The sequence below is a fragment of the Protopterus annectens genome, chromosome 7.part0 (assembly GCF_019279795.1).
Source record: "Protopterus annectens isolate FY-2018-M chromosome 7.part0, PAN1.0, whole genome shotgun sequence".
NCBI classification, from domain to species: Eukaryota; Metazoa; Chordata; order Ceratodontiformes; family Protopteridae; genus Protopterus; species Protopterus annectens.
This window is the reverse complement of record NC_056739.1, coordinates 307,665,642-307,683,159: the sequence shown is the minus strand read 5'-3', so window position 1 is coordinate 307,683,159 and position 17,518 is coordinate 307,665,642. Positions and strand designations below refer to the sequence as shown.

Here is a 17,518-nt window from a genome sequence, read left to right as displayed (position 1 = left end):
ACAACATAGAAAGCACTACATTGGCAGCAAGTTGCTAATATATGATGTGGGAACTAGTACAATCAGCATAGACATTAAAATTGTACTGTTGCCTGGAGTATGGATGTACAAAAATATTGGAGCTATCAATGGGAGTTGCAAGCTTTGCGTCTTAAGCACTTCATGTATTCACATCCATAGCTATTAGTTTTCTCATGTACAATCCTATAGTAAAGAGAAGCACTGCCCCTTAATGAAGGATATTATACCTCTCTGCTAGTTGGCCTCCTTTTTGTTTGCAACAAGGGTGTGTCATAGAACTAAATGAGGAATGGCTGTGATGCCTTATAAATACAAAAGCTGAACAGTCCTTCGTATACGATCTGAGGAAGGCTCATTTGCTGAAAGCGCTTATCGGAAGACTGAGGACTGATGTATGTTGTATTCTTTTCATTTAAATTTTGATTTTACTATTAAGTTTTACTGCTGTGGTGGACATCAGGAGTTTAGTAGTAAAAAAAAAAAAAAAAAAAAAACTACTACTTTTTACCCCTATTCATAAATCACCTACTCCATCCTTCTCTGTAACCTCGAACAATGCTACCAACATAACCCCAGACTCTACAATCTGCCTACTAGGTGTTACAGTTGATAATCGTCTCAACTTCGATGACCACATCAACACCACCATAAAGTCCATTAACAAAAAACTCTGTACCCTCTATAGAATTAAACCCTTCCTTACCCCTTCGGCCAGGAAAACTATTGCACAAACCCACCTCATTTCTACCCTTTTCTATGCCTCTATTATATATACTAACCTATCAAAAAATAACCTCTCCAAACTTGTCACCTGTTATAATAGCATAGCTAGATTCATTACATGCTCCCCATTCAAAACTCACCACTGCCTCAACCTCAAACAACTTGGATGGCTAGAACTGGAAAACCATTATACTCTGTCAACAATTTCTTATCACTCAAAAGATCCTATACCACCCTAACAACACCCTTATCCTCTCTAATCTGATTACACCATATAAAAATCTTGCTACACTACGCTCTGCTAACAAGCTCCTAGTTTCCACAATTAAATCCAACAACAAAGCTGGTGACTCACTTTTCTCTAACACAGCAGGTAAAAACTGGAATCAACTTCCTTCTGAACTATCTATCTTCACTTCTACTTCTCTGTTTAAAAAAACACCTCAAAGAACATCTTGAAACTCATTGGCTTGTCCATGTGCTAACCCAGACTGATGTCTTTCCCCCTTCCTTCTCTTACTCCTTTCCCTACTCCTCTATCCTTTCCCCCGTCCTTCTCTTACTCCTTTCCCTACTCCTCTATCCTTTCCCCCTTCCTTCTCTTACTCCTTTCCCTACTCCTCTATCCTTTCCCCCTTCCTTCTCTTACTCCTTTCCCTACTCCTCTATCCTTTCCCCCTTCCTTCTCTAACTCCTTTCCCTACTCCTCTATCCTATGCCACCTAATCTAGGTACTGTTTTCTTAGTAATTCTATAAAACATAAAGGCCTTTCTCTCTCTTAATTGGGTTTTACTCTTGCCCACTATTGTATTTGGTATCATCTTTTTTACTCTTAATATTTTTTAGTATCATTTTTTAGAGTAATATTTTTACAGTTTATAACCTGAGTATTATATTTTTTTACCAATGCTTTCACTTTATGTGATTTTACATGCCTTTCTATATAAGTTTAACATTGTCACTATTCATGTTTGGAGCTTTTCTCCCCAGGCCTCTACTGAAAATGGACATATATCCAGTTAGACTAGCCCGGTCAACAAATGTAAAATAAATAAATAAATAAAATATATCCTGTTGAGGTTAGGATTCCACCAGTAAAACAGTTTGTTCTGGGTTTACTTCTAGTAGCTACAGTAACCTCTCTATATTCATTGATATGGTTGTACAGGGTCTTTCTGAGCAATTCTGTATAGTTTGCTGTGAACCTTTAGGTGGTGGGGTGGGGGGTGGCCTTGAATTTTGATAAACTATTTTTTAGGGTGTAGTTAGCTTTAAAATAATTTATAATGGTTGCAGGGTTTGCTGGGATTATCCAGTTGATTTTTTTTCGGAGGAGAAAGTTTTGTAGTCTGACCTCACCATTGAGGAAGTGACTTGGGGGGGGGGGGGGTGCGGGGGGTGCAGTGCTTTCTCATATCGGAGAGTACCGGGTTCAGTATGTTTAAACCTATGGTAGGTGTGCGCACTATCTGGTCAAGGGTATTTGTGCTAATAAAGTTCAGGAATCGTGCCTGTGCGTTTGAGGAAGTGTATGCTTCCTAGTCTATAGTGGGATAGTTGGTCTGCCATGGATAAGTATTAGATTTAATGGTGAGTGTTTCCAGCAGGCCCAGGTATGAGCTCTGGGATCCTAGTGACTTAAAGGATGAGCTATACCTTGCTCAGGTATGGTATGGGACTTTATGGTGATTTGCAAGTGGATAACTTCCCAGGGTATTGTCCTGTTTAACCAACTTAGAGTAATGCTTGTATCGATTGAGACTATTCCACCTGTTGACCCTGTCTGTGCAGCTGAGTGTCTAAATGTTTAAAAGGTACTGAAGCCTTGCACTGCCAAATTTTCTGTGGTTTTAAGCTATGTCTCGGTAATGGCACAGGTGTCTGTATTCTCTGTAATTGCTTGTTGGGTGAGGAGTTTATTTTGGCTCCTAGTACTAAGCAGCAAAACCTTTAAGTTTCTTTGGGTTTTATGTGCTATGTCAGTAGGTTTTTGAATTTGGCATTGCCTAAAGACTTTAAGGGGTGGATAAAGTTTTGGGCAATATTTGGAAGCCTAGGGAGAAATGCAGACCATCCTTTGCAAAACATGTTCTGTTAACCATGTCCTCTCATGCTGACAGATATTGAATCCCCCTGGAAAGACGCTAGAAACCAATTCAGTTCTTGAAGTCCCATCTTTTGTTTGTACTGTGGCATCATCCTTGGTGAATGTAAAATGCTGCCTGGTGCAAGGTACATACCTGCCTCTGACACATTCAGAAAGAGCAACAACATTTTTCTTGTCCAGGGAAGTTTGTCTTGGGCTATTCTCTCACAGATGGACTCTGAATCAAACTGTTACTGTGATGTGACTTGCGTATGTGTAACTTGGCAGATCCTGGCTCCAAATCAACTAACCATTATCTTCAGTTTGGTGAATGGGGCATCTGTGTGTCATACAATGGAGTCCCGTATGACAGAGTCCTGGGTAGTGTGTTGGCTTGTCTTATGGCCTTTGTTCTTGGGGCTCCACTAGGTGTATGTATGGTGTTTGGTGTTGCTTTTGGTGTGTGCTTTACAGATTGGTGAGGATGTGCATTGCTGTTTACAGGCTTAGGAGGTCTTTGAGGTTTGAGAAGCGTGCTTTAGTGAGTCAGCATAGGTTGGTCTCTGGTGGATCTAGTGTGTGTTCTTGGCAACCTTGTTTGTATGTGAGATTTTTGCCTCCAGTGAAATTGTGTATGTGCACCTTTTTGCATACTGTATATATTTTTTTTAAAGATTAAATGGCTGTTTGTGAACATGAGAATTGTTACATGTCTCAGGATGTCTATCTACTGAGCTGGTTATGGAGACATTTTGAAATTGTATATCAATGTTGTACAGATCTGTGTTTGGGTTGGCTAATATAGGTAGTGGATTTGAGTTGTACAGAGGTTTCTTTGGGTGGTGGTTGGGATTTGGCACTAGACTAGGTTAGATTGTGCTAAGATTTGATAATGCTGTTTTAATGTGCAGACTAGCTGCTCCGTGCCGGTTTCCTCACAGTGGCTTTGTTTTAGCCACACTAAGTTACAGGTTTCAGTTCTAAGGGAAGTTTTATAGATAAATTTAATGTCTCGAGTGTTCGTTTCTGTACAGAGCACTGCTAAACCCTTGATGCAATAACGCCAAGAAAGATTGCTTGCAAATGCAGTGCTACAAAAAAACAACTTAAACTACATTGACAAGGAACAGGATTTACTTGGGACCTCCCGACAGTGTGGTGAGGGCAACCAGCAGATGGGTGCTCTGGGAAAATGAGCAGGTGACCATTTGTAGTAGGGGATGTTTACTCAAGTGCAAAACTGGTTTGCTTGCTGGGCACTTGGTATTATGGATGTATGAAAAACAATTGGTGGGAAAGTGTTTAAATAGTTTACAACAGACACAATAGCAATGAACAATGGTAGGGAGGGTCTTTAAAGTCAAGGCGCAGCTTTCTAAAACCACAACAAAAAAGGGTAAGAAGATTGGGGGGGAATTCAAACTGGAGTTGTAGTTCTATGGTTAGAATTTCAGAAACTTTTAGATTAATGTGTTAGTGGGGGTGGTGAGGCAGACTCCAGGAACGGGGAAAAACAGCAAGTTATCTACAGCTATAAAAAGTTCTGAAGCACAAGTCCTGGAACAGAATTCCCAGTACTGCCACTACTGCAACCCCCCCACAAACTAAGGCACTAGACTCTACAGACATTTACCAGCAGTGTTGTAATCACTAATTGAAGCTCAAATCTGGCAGCAGATCTATCACAACTCTGAAAAGCTGCAAAATTGAGGCCTCTGACTGTTTTTAAAACACAAAAAAGCTACCTTTTACATGTAATGCTACTTATGGAAATGGGAAGTACGGTATAATCCACAAACCTTACATCTTGTAGTAATACACAGTCATCACACAACTGCAAATGAAGCTACAAGAGTGGTGCCATAACAAAAAAAAATGCAAACAAATTGCTTTTTGTCCATGGTTTGTACAAAAAAAGTTACTGCACAGGTTGCTCAAGTGCAGTGTCACACGGGTCACTTGGAATTACTTGTGTGATATTGCACTGCCCTTCAAGAGACCTGCTCTTGAAGTGCAGTGCTACTTCACATGTGTCACTGCAAGTGCAACTTAAAATATTTAAGCAGAATTTAAATAAGATTTTTTTCTTCCCTTTTGATGAAAAACTTCTGTCTTGCACCTCTGAGTCTTGTGCAGGCATGCGCTTCTTTAGGTCCATTTTTATTCAAGGACTTCAATCCTCAGATTAAAAGTCTGACTCTTTTTTTTTTAACTATCTGGGCGTCAGCAAAAGACATGATTCGTTTGCTAAACAGATTAATTCCCAAGATTTGAAAATGAGTAAAACAAAATGTCAGTGTGAAGTGCATGGGTCCTCTTTGAACTGATGAGCCACAAATAGAGGACATGCACATTACTGTAAATAGGCAAATCCCAACAGATAAAATCCTCTTATATTTGGGTTGTCCTAGCACTTGTCAGCAAGTCCATGCTATGCATATCATTTGTAATTGTATGTCTAAGAAAGTTCCTTACAGCGAATGTGATTTAGAGCAGGATTGAAGAGCAGTCTGGCTTAACTAGAGAGAGTAGCAGCTATTGCACCTGTACAATTTATTGTGATGGCAGATTACATACAGAAGAGTTTCATGTGGATGCAAGCTTCAGAGTAGTACTGCTACAGTGCTACAAGAAGGCACACAAGTCGCTTGTGCATCTAGGTATTGAGTGACGTATAAAACTACACACACACAGGTTGAGAAGTAATAGTTGGCCATCGTCGGGTTGCAGAAATTGTTTATTTTTAGGGGTGACTTTTTAAACTAGATATAGAACATGCATAAGTCAATGTAAACTAAGGACCTCCAAGACTGAAGAAAATGTTGCTGGCACATTAGGAATGTGCTATGAAGTGTACTATGAGTCATGCAGAATGAGGCATTTTTATTGACCTATTAAGTTGATAAAATTTGGATGAACACACATTTGGTAGAAGAGGATTTGGAAGTTTTGTCAGTTTGATTCCGATTCCAGTAGCTCCTGAAGAACCTTAAAGGAAGACTGCTACCAGGGGACATAAAGAAATGGACCTGTTAAGTGAAGCCATAATAGAGACCACTTACTAAGAAATATCTTCATTATTCAGCCATGTAGTATATCTTCAGAATACTGTTTTCATTCAGTGCCTATTATACAAAGATGCAACAAAAGTCATATCATCCAAATTGACAAAATACTTCAGAAAATCCACAAGTATCGTGTGTGTGTGTGTGGGGGGGGGGGGGGGGTTGAGCAATAGATTTGTATTAGCGTGATATGTTTGCATGCAAATGATGCAAAAGCTGTTCACTGTGTAATATGAAATAGAAATCAGAAACTGAAAGAGGAATTTATAAATCATGAGGTTCCTGCATTATTTGGGCAGAAAGTAGACACCAGTTTGTTCCTGCATAGTCAAAAGTACTCAAGTTCTGCATTTGAAACCTTCTACAGAATCTGCTTTGTATGTGCATGAATTGACCTTTGGTAGGCATGGAATACCGAGCATGTAATGTCTGACCTGGCCCAGTGGAACATATGGTCAAAACTGTGAAAAAAAAAATTATCTAACACTTCAGAGAGAGAGCTTTCATTATTAGGTTGCAAAAAGGCATCTTTAACAAAAATTTGTAGGCCTACAATATTTGCAACTGTTGATGGGAAGAAGGTTGAGAAACAAATTGCCTTTGTGTTTCCTGTCTTGGTGTAAGGAAGCGAAATGCAAGTGTCAGAATGGTTGATGAAAAGATGAGGAAACAAAAGCAGCAGTTTGAAGTGCCAGAAGTGCATCTTTCCTTTAATGTTGCTTGTTCTCTCTTTTTCTCACTCTAGGTTTGTTTTATTGGGTAATACTAGTCATAGACTCAGTGATGTGGGACTAAACAGGCATTCCTGCTGTCAGCGGCCGTATCCCATCTTCCTCACCTTAAAAGAAACAAATGGCTGTACTGGGTTTGCAAGTTGGATTCCTTAGCACTGCACATCAACCACAGAACAAATACAGCTTGTAGAGTGTGTGTGTTGGGGGGGGGGGGGGTGGCAGATGCAGCCTGCATAGGTTGAGCCAGAGGCATGCAAGTGCTTGGGCTTATTTGCACCTTTCCACAGCTATGACTCTGAAGGGGTGACTATAAAAATTAATGTGTTCTTGAATGTGCTGAATCCTTTCCTTGCACACTACATCATGAAACACCCTTATGCTGTGCCAGTGGACCTAAAATTAGTGCTTTTTAATGCATTTCTTTCGGGCATCTGCTGTATGCCACTTGTTTCCCAGAGCTGAGTTGGTCTAGTGGGCATAATGTACTATGCTGTAGTACAGAGGGTCCTGGTTTTGAGACTTGGCAGGTGTGGTTATTTTCTCTGCACAAAGGTGGGCCATCTACATACCCTGGAAACTACAGACCCAGAAGTCTCCCTAGTCTTGTGTAAAGCCATGGAAAGCATGATAATGGAGATGATCAACAGAGATGTAGTAAACCTCCAGACACTGGACCCATCCCAGTTTGGTTTCGTAAAGGGCAGATCATGCCTACACAACCTGGTGAACTTTGTGAGAAGCTCATCAAAACAATGGATGAGGACAAAATCATTCACACTGCCTACCTTGACCTGGCCAAGGCATTAGAGACAATACCCCACTTGGGCTGTGTTGACTAACTCAGGAGGTTTGGTACAAACCCATATGTCACCTAGTGGATAGCCAACTGGCTCACATGCAGGACCCAGGAAGTTAGAATTGGGGAGTCCACCTCTACAAAGAGGCCAGGCACAAGTGGAGTAGCACTTTTTGGCATTTACTTCTCTGAAGTCAAGGCCAATGTCGGTGGTCTCTGGCTGACTAAATTTGCAGGTTATTGCAAATTAGGAACTGTCATTGAATCTCACATTGACACAAATGTTCTTCAGGAGGGGCTGACACAAACAACTGGTGTCTAGAGTCCTGGACTAAAACTAAAGGCCAAGAAATGCATAATAGTATCCTTTGGGAAGTCATCCATCCCTTGTAATTATCGTATTGACAACACACCCCTTAGAGTTGACCCAGTAGTCAGGGACACTGGGACACACACAGATAGCAATCTAGCCTTTGATCATCATGTGTCTACAGTGGTGAGGAAATCCATTCTATGTTGCACAACTTATAAACAAATGTTGTGGTATCAAAGTCCAAGGAAGTCATTGTTCCAATGTATTCGGCATTCATCAGACCTAATAGAGTACAGTGCCCCCTTTTTTGGTATCTACCTAATGAGGCATATCCAACAAATGGAACGTCCACAGAGGTTCCTCACTAAAAGAATACAGGGCATAAGTAATATGTCCTATGCAGACCACTTCAATTCCCTATCCCTGTATTCTGTCTCCTACAGGCTTTTGAGGGGAGATACATGCCTGGCATACAGGGCATTGTCAGACCCCACTCTGATGGACCTCTTGCATATCCACAAAACGGTACCAGAATTACTCGTTCTAAAGACTTCAACCCTGCCTGTGATATAAGTAGGACCTGCTGGAGAGAAGTATGTATCCGAGACTACCCCGTGTGGGGAACAGGTTCCCCATCCATGTGAAGCAGAGTTCCTCCTTAATCCAATTCAAGTGCAACCTGGACAATTAGATGGGAAACCGGAAATTCATCCCTGGTTTGGCACCTATGTCTCTGATGCGAACAGGTAACCTGTAAATGGTTCATCTTCCAGACACATGCTTACACTTATCAAGGGTATCTGAACGCAGAGATTTGGGATGCATAGCTAGGGTTAAAAAGACCCATGTGGTAATTGGCCTAGCAAACACCTATGAACCCATGTACATTATTTTCACGCTTTTTTGTGATAATATATACATCTGTGTATGCATGTATAATGTATAGTACAACAATACATGCACATGTACACATACAAACATTTGTTTTACATTGTGAAAATACTGTAAGTTGTAACTAAAATTAATAGAGTGCTACAAGTTTTACAGTGCTGCCTAAGAAGATAGCCTGACGAAATCTTGCTGTACATCTTGCAAAAAAGATGTCCTAGAAAGGAGGACTGCTGCTGTACATCCTTCAGCAATATTTGATATTGGAGCTGATATTGGAGCTAAGCAGGTTTGTCACTGCAGACCTTTTAAACTGCCCCCCCACCCAACAACAGTGATTGATGACTTGCTATAAATGTAATGGCATCCATGTTTTCCTTTTAATTGTGATTTTCTCATATTACTGCAGGTTCAGGCAACAGTAGTGGGGTTCCTTGCTTCCATTGCTGCAGTGGTCTTTGGCTGGATCCCAGACGGACATTTTAATCTTCAGCATGCCATCCTGTTGTGTGCCAGTAGTGTGGCGACTGCGTTCATAGCTTCACTTGTGCTGGGTAAGACATGTACTTGTGTAGCTCGTTTTGTTTGAGCTCTGTGCATTAGTTTGTGTTGGGGTGTGACATTTCTTAATTGCTCCTTTTTCCCTAGCAAACACTGATTCATAACTGAATAAGGGATTTTCCATTCCTTTGGAAGTGGCTGCCATATAGCAACTAATGAATATTCTGTTTTTATAGTTTAATATCCAGTGTTTGTGTTCTTTAATATTTGTACATTTTAGCTCATCTGTTACACTTTGAGAGGAGAGGGTTACTGGTATCCACTACAACATGAATGCATACGAACACAGACCTGCTAATGGGTTGCTTCTGAGACTAGAAACTTATGATTTATATTTGAGTAACAGTTGCACCTGGCATAATTTTGTAAGAACTTTTAAAATGCTGAAACATTCAGGTTTGATTTTTTTTTAATACCTCCTGCCTGCTCCAGCTGGACTTGAACCGATTTGCTTTTGAGGGAGGTGAGAACCAACTGCCAGATATGTCATCCAGACAACCACAAAGGGAATTTGGCCTGTTATCTGCTCCACTGCCTGTCCTACAGACAAAGGTGATGGGAAGACCTCCACCCCATCCATTGTGGGTCTGACATGCATGCCACCAGAGGCTGGGGTGCACATTGCTGTTTAGTGCTTGCATTTTTCCATGCATGTCTCAGTATGTTGCTGCAGTGCTTTGCGCACAGCCTTGTGCACATGGTGATCCATACTGCTATTGTATTTGACCGTTTTCTGCTAAAGGCCTGTACAGCAGTAGGCAGAGCAGCCTCCTACCCCCTCCAATGGCTGCTCATGCCATCCTTTCAGTTAAAATATCTACACTGCCAGGATTGCTTCTTGGTTTTGTCAGTTGTCACTTTCTACTGGAGCTGGTAGTGTAGTTCAGGTCTTTTAGTGCTGCCCCCCTGTCCTGCTTTATGAAGCCCTGCTTTTCAAATTAAAAAGGCAGCCCTCATTAGGCCAGGTTTTGAATATAATGTCCCCTTTGGCATGCATCTGTTAGACACATGCAACAAATGGAATGTCCACAGAGTTACTTTACTAAAAGGGTAAGAGTTCTAAACTTGTCGTACATGGGCCAACTCAAAGTCCTGTCACTGTACTGTGTATCGTACTACAGACTGCTAAGAGATTACTTGTGTCTGACATACAAGGCATCCTCTGACCCAGTACTGCTGGATTTTCTGCACACAAGCAAGTCAAGTGGCCCGAGAAATTCTGTCTAGAGACTTAAACCTCTTCTGCAATATCCTCAGAATGTGTTGGAGAGAAGTACATCTTGCAGAGGATACTGCTGCTTTTGAACAAACTCCCCATCCATATAAAAGTTCATCTCTGTCCATCTTCAAGTGCATCTTGGATCTCTGAATGCGACATGGAAGATTTACCCCAAGACTGTCTCCCTGTACTAATAATGCACAGAGGCCGCTCCTAAAGGTTTTATCCCATGCATGGGTCCTCAAATTATCTGTGGTATGATCCCAGTTTTTCTCAGTAGGGATAATGTATAATCAAACATGGGATGGGTACGGCTAATCCTTTAACCAAATGGGATAGGTTAATTTGAGCACAAAAAGGAAAATTGGCCTTTGGGCAGCTATCCTGGTACTTAACTATGAACAAAATAAAGTTGTTTCTGAGAAAATTGTTTCTGAGAAAATACATACATTTTTTTTTTCTTTATCAGGTGCTCTATAATAAGATGTAAACAAGTTGTAGGTAATCCATGTATAAACATAACTGAACACGCGAGATTTGTTTACCAGCTCATTTCATACACACTTAAAATTTTCCACCATTCCATTTCTTAACCCCAGAGAAAACTGTAGTCCGGCAGTTATTTTCAGATTTTTAACCCCATCCCCAGGATGTAGAGGTTACGTAGTTTTTTTTAATAAAGGAGTCATAATGTGAATTGTTTGGCATTGGGCAGCAAGTAATACAATTGTGTAGCCATTAATTCATGACTGAATTTCAGTCGGTAAGATTTGAGGTTTTGTGCATACTGCAAGATTGTTCATTTCTCCACCCATGCAGAGTTGCCAAGTATGGAGTCATCCTGGAGTTTGGTTAAGTTGATTCCCAAGAACACATTGACTCTGCCTTTATGTTTAAATGGGTGTAACAAATTAAACTCCTACTCCGGTGTATTTTTGTATTCTACAGAGTAGCTTTGCAACTGCCTTGTAAAATATAATTGGAATGCTGTTTTTTTAATGTGTTTAAAGTCTGCCTCCTTCTGTTTTTACATTTTAAAGCTTACAGAATGGCTTTGTTCAAGAATTCTGGACTTGTGCTGTTAGTGTCTGCCCCAGCTAAATCCCCTCCAGTTGCACTTGACCCTTATGATGTATGCTATGCATCAGCCAGTTGCTGGTACTTGTAACCTACAGAATTTTAACCACATGCCGTTAATGGATGTTCTGGCAACCAGTAATTTTTCCAAAATTAAATCTACACCATATCCAACATTTGAGTAATAAGCATTCCACTGACTGCTTATTCTTTTCCTTTTAAAGCAGATATTAAAATCCCATTGTCAGTTAGAACCTAAATCATTTTGGAGTAACAAAAATGTATTCCCAGATGCAAAGGGCAGGCTTAAATTCCTACTCTCAAAGAAAAAAACGTAAAACTTGTACTCATTTGAATGCCGCTTACTTCTGTTAGACACCATGAATTTCTGACTGTCATTGTTGAGGCATTGTGTATGTGTGAACTTAAACGACTTCTGTTTGTTAGTACACTAATATTAATGACCACTCTCCCTAAAGTTTTTCAATTGCTGTCAAAATCATTTTTAATTTGAGTTCATACATGTATCCTTATAATATTGCTGTCTCTTCCTGCAGTTCTTTAACTTGCAAGACTGACTTTCTTTTGTATTGCTATTAAATGCTTACAATCTTCGTGGTGGAAAAAAATGCTAATCTGAGGAAGGGTACTGAGCAAAGCCTGATCTGTGATGTATATTAAGTATCGTGTTTTTTGCTTATTTTTACAAGTTATTTATAGCACTTTTATTGTCTGCTCCATACTTTTCTAGCTAGTTTCACTGTGTGTGAGGTATTAACTGGAAATTTTCTACATTTCTTAAGCACCTGTTTGGGTTAGTTCTGATTTTGTCTCCCTCCCTATTGCTATCCTGTTCTTATACTTGGTGGCTTTGCAGTTGCCCGCCCATACTCTAAATTTGATCTGGGACACTGCTCCCAGTGTAGTGTCATTACCTCATTCTACCTAATACAGGGAGAACATTTGAGAAGGCCAACCCACTTAGTTCTTAACCTTGAATTATCTTCTGCTCCTCCTTTCTCCCTTTCCACTTTACAAAAAAAAAAAAAAATTCTAAGCTTGTTTCCTGCCTTTCCTGTAAGTAGTCTAGTCCAGATACAGATTTGCTGTATCCAGGACTGTTTGTAAGCTTCTGAGCCCCTGCTGCTTCGCTAGGGTTAAACTATTCCTGCCGTCAGTCTGCTCTTAAAATTTTCTCTTAGAACTAGCCAGTGTTTTAGTTTTGGCACTCAAATCTGTTTCTTTGAGCTCAGCACTCGTTCAGAACTCGTAAGCACTAAATAAGCTACAAATGACTACAGCACTCAACTTTCCTCACTTGTCCAGAGGAAAACCCCGTTTTAGTACTTAATAAGCACCTATCCAGACATGTCTAAGGGTCAGGTCCTGATGTTTTCTCCTGTCTACCTGATGAATCTGGACATCTTGGGGCAATGCAGCAATTGCCTTATTTACACAGACAACCCTCTCCTACCACCCAACACTACAACCTGTGCAAGATGCACTTGTGTAGCGAAACTGGAAGCAAAGCTTTCTTCGCCCAAGCCTGGACTAGACAGTCAAGAGGAGAAGGTAAACACGTGTATCACACCACCCTTCTCACATAGTCCCTCAAAACCTACACCACCAAAAGACGCACACAAACACAAAACACACCTACATTCGTGGAGGCTCTCAATAAAAATCTGCCCAAGCAACAGGGACCTCCAAAGCCGAAACGCAAGCAACCTCCACCCCCCCCCCCAACACAACCCAAATGACACAAAGCCCACAAACTGTGTGCCACTCAACCACAACCCATAAGGCATAACAATATACCAAACACTCTAGTCATAGGTGACTCTGTAGTCGAGCACACTGATGTTCCACTCACCAGGCTAAACAAGGAGAAAGTTACTGTCAGCTGCCTGTCTGGTGCCAGGATCTGCCACATAATGCATGCATTCAGGTCACTCCACGACAAGTACAAATATGACTGTCATTGTCCATGTTGGTGTGAATGGCCTGAGACATACCTCCCTGGACTACATGAAGAGACCTGGAGGAGCTGTCCAATCTTATAGCCCAGGCAAGTATGACCCTTGCCCTGAGTTAGCATCCTGCCATCACCCAGAAAGATACCACAGTGCAAGGGCAAAATGATTGACTTCAGCAATTGGCTAAGCTACTGGTGTCATTCTAAGGGGATCCAGTATCTGTCTGCCTGGGGTGACATGATCGACAGACCACGATGCTTTGCCAGAGATGGCCTGCACCTGTCACCCTTGGGATTCTGGATACTGGCTAAGGCTCTTGCCACCCATTTAGTGCCTTTTTTTTAGGCAAGGTTCAAATGACAAACTCACCACCGTAACAGGTACAAGCAAGCAAAATCAGAGGGTTATGCTACTCAATGCTAGAAGTCTAAACCTCAGAATGCACTCAAGGCACTCCTTAAGATGGAGAACATCGATATCTGTGTAGTGACTGAGACCTGGTTCAAGGCTGCAGAGCACCCCTGCATTACCACGCTATAATTCGTACCACACCTTTCGGCCATCTTATCTAGACCGAAACACTAAAGGCGGAGGAGTGTCCATAGTCATTAAGGATATCCACACCTCCAGGCTAGTTGCTCAGCATAATGCATCCGAGATTATCCAAGTGCAACTAACTCTGGGCAAGACTGCAATTTGCTACAGATCCCCCACCATGCCCCAGGATTCCCACTCCTCCTTTCTTGATGCACTGGAAAATATTAGGGTACAACCCAACACCCTAATAATGGGCAATTTTTCAGCTACCCCACCATTAACTGGGAAAACTACTCTTGTACCAACTCTTTTTTGATCAATGTTTTCTGGAATTCATAAATTCCAGCACCTTGGATCAACTTATCCACACCCCCACCAGGTGAAGCAATATCCTAGACCTGGTCCACACCAGATGTCAATTCCTCATTGGTCAGATTTGACCACAAGCTAATCACCCTAGACATCCACATCCTGCCTCCACCTCTCCCCCCATTAGGGAAACAACTGTAAAAAAATTCTCCAAAGCCAACTTCACACTTTGTAAGACGAGTGGGAAACTTCATGACACCCATGCAGATGGACAATTAGAGGTACGACTGCTGAATCCTACAGAAATGCACTTTGTAAGCACTTACACAAGTGCATGGATCGTGCAATCCCTAACTGAACCAAGAGGCTGTCCTCCAAAAAAAAGAAAGCTAATCTGGTGGTCCCCTGCCATAAACTCTACAACAGAAGAAAGAAACTGTTGCAGAAAAGAGTAAACTCCCATGATTGGAGGAACTCCCTGGTCAGCCTCAGTAAGGCTGAGATCCCTCAAAGTCCTCCAAAGCTAGTTACGAAAACAAAATCGCCACTGATTCTAAAGACAGCCACAAAGCCTTCTATAGCTATGTCAAGAATCTCAATGGCAACACTCCAGTCTGCTCTGAGTTACAGCACAATAGCACTAAATATACACAACCAACTGATATTGCCAACAATCCTGGCAGATGGTTTCATTGCTAACTTTACCCTCTCTCACCCCCTAAAGGGCCCATCTCTGTACCGGAAGAATGTAAAGTTCCTGTAATCACGGCCACACAGGTAAAAAACACACTCTAAAGCAAAGAACACAGCATCCATGGGAGCTGACAACATCCCAGGCTGCGTTCTACATGAGCTACAGAATGAACTGGCACCCCCACCTAATTACCATGTTCAGTCATAGCCTCACCTCAGACTTTGTACCCACTGAATGGCGCACAGCGACTGTTATCCCACTCCACAAAGGGGAAGGCACCACGAACCCTGGGAACTACCACCCCATTAGCCAATGACATTGGCGATCTCCAAACTCCCACCCAGTTCGGGTTTGTCAAAGGCAGATCATGTCTCCTAAACCTGGTAGACTTCTTTGAAGCGGTCACCAAAGCTGTAGATGAGGGTAAGGTGGTTCATACAGCCTATCTAGATCTCACCAAGGCTTTTAGCACCATTCCCACTCTGGAATTATCACAAGATGGGTTGCCAACTGGCTCACTGATGGAACCCACACTGTGAAAGTAAGAGACTCCAAATCTGACTTCAGCCCAGTGACAAGTGGAATACCACATGGTTCAGTCCTGAGTCCTTTCCTGTTGGCCTGTACTGAGAAGTAGATACCAAACACAGAAGGTCTTTGGCTAACAAAGTTTTCAGATGACTGAAAAGTAGGAGCCATAATCGAAACTCCTAACTATGGACATCCTACAAAAGGGCCTCACTGAGACGGATGCCTGGTGTCAAAGCCATGGCCTCAAGCTCAATGCCAAAAAAGTGCATGGTCATCCCTTTTGGTAAAGACTCTGTACCCGTGAACTACCACATGGGCGGTAGTCTACTTAACAGTGAAAAGTATGAGACCTTGGGACACAGGTGGACAGTAGTCTATCCTTTGATCACATTGCCACAGTAGTCGGGAAATCCTCCTACGTGGCACACCATCACAAAAGCTTTCTGATGTAGGAAAAGAGGTCATTGTTCCCCTCTACTCATCACTCATTAGACCCATTATAGAGTATAACACCCTTTTTTTGGTACTTGCCTCACAAGACCTCTACAACTAGAAAGGCCACAAATACCTTGCACACAAGAGGATTACCGGCCTCAAACAGATGCCCTACACAGTGTGTCTCAAACTCAAGCTTTACTCCGTCGCATATTGCCTACTCAGAGGCGATCTCTGCCTAACATACAAAGCTATGTCAAACCCAGATCTGTTGGACATGCTCCACTTAAAGAAATCCCAATCCCTCTGAGCCTACACGCTCTAGGGACCTAAACCTTGTCACCGCAATAAACCGAACATGCTGGAGGGATAGATTCCTGTCCCAGAGACTTCCCATACTCTGGAACAAACTACCTGTCTATATCAAAGCTCCGTATTAGCCCTCTTCAAGAAAAATCTTGATTGGATGGAAGCCAGGCTACCTTTTTGGCTAGGCTTATATAGGTCCTAGGGCCAATAGCCTAGTACCTACCTGTGAACCTGTAAGCCATATTACATTGATTTTGCCCATGTTAGTATGAGTAGGGATGATTCAGTTAATCAAATGGAAGATTAACGTTTGCTGTTTTAATAAGTATGCATATTTAAATACACTTTCACATTTTATATGCATATATTGTATATTATATTTAAATATGTGCGTGTGGGTGAGTAAACTATACACGTGAATACGTATTTTGTATGTGCCTGTACATAAAATGTGTTTACAGTATAAAATATATGTGAAGGAGTGGTGTGGGATAGCTGATATACTGCTATTTCATGAGCAGTTGTAAGTGTATTACAAACTGCAGCCATTATTTTGCAGACCTGGATGTTCCCACCCTTTTCTCCAGCTGTTGTGACTGTAGCCAAATTCCATATACGTGTTGCATTTCAAACCGTTTTTACTGCTGTTTAATTTCTGAGGACTTTTTCTTTATCCCAGTTGCCCCACTGGCTACTTGTATCTGGCCTGTGGTGGAGCAGTTGGAACACTTTTTTTTCCCCTCTATTTACTGACCTAGTATGTTTTACATGAGTAGACTATGAATAGCCTTTAATGTACAAGGATAAGTGCCTGCTTAGTGTGTTGTATCCTGGATAATGGTGTTGGTTCATTGTGTTTGAATGGTGGGGTCTGCACATCATTTTTTATTTCTATATGATTTTAGGCATGATAATGATTGGAGTCATCATCGGATCAAGGAAGATAGGAATAAACCCTGATAACGTGGCCACACCAATTGCAGCCAGCCTTGGGGACCTTATCACATTAGCACTGCTTTCTGGAATCAGCTGGGGCCTCTATGAAGAGCTGAGTAAGTGATTTGATTTTTTTTTTTTCTTTTCTTCTAGGTTGTAGGAGTCTGCAAGTTGGTACCATACTGTGAAAGGTGGTGGACTGGATAACATCTTATTCCTGATTGAATGCTTTCTGGATTTGTATTTTTGATTGATGCAATTCCTAAGGAAAATTGCATCTTTTGAAAGAAAAAAAAAAAACTTTTAA

At 41.5% G+C, this 17,518-nt stretch overlaps 1 protein-coding gene across 5 annotated transcripts in view; it reads left to right on the top strand.

The window, feature by feature from the left end:
- The window catches only part of SLC41A1 (solute carrier family 41 member 1), a 410,973-nt gene that overhangs the window by 207,265 nt on the left and 186,190 nt on the right, over positions 1–17,518 (top strand). For all 5 annotated transcript variants that reach the window (XM_044076832.1, XM_044076833.1, XM_044076834.1 and 2 more), the window contains exons 5-6: positions 9,037–9,181; positions 17,181–17,327. In XM_044076832.1, coding sequence (XP_043932767.1) covers positions 9,037–9,181; positions 17,181–17,327 — 292 coding nt within the window. The remainder of the gene's footprint in view (positions 1–9,036; positions 9,182–17,180; positions 17,328–17,518) is intronic.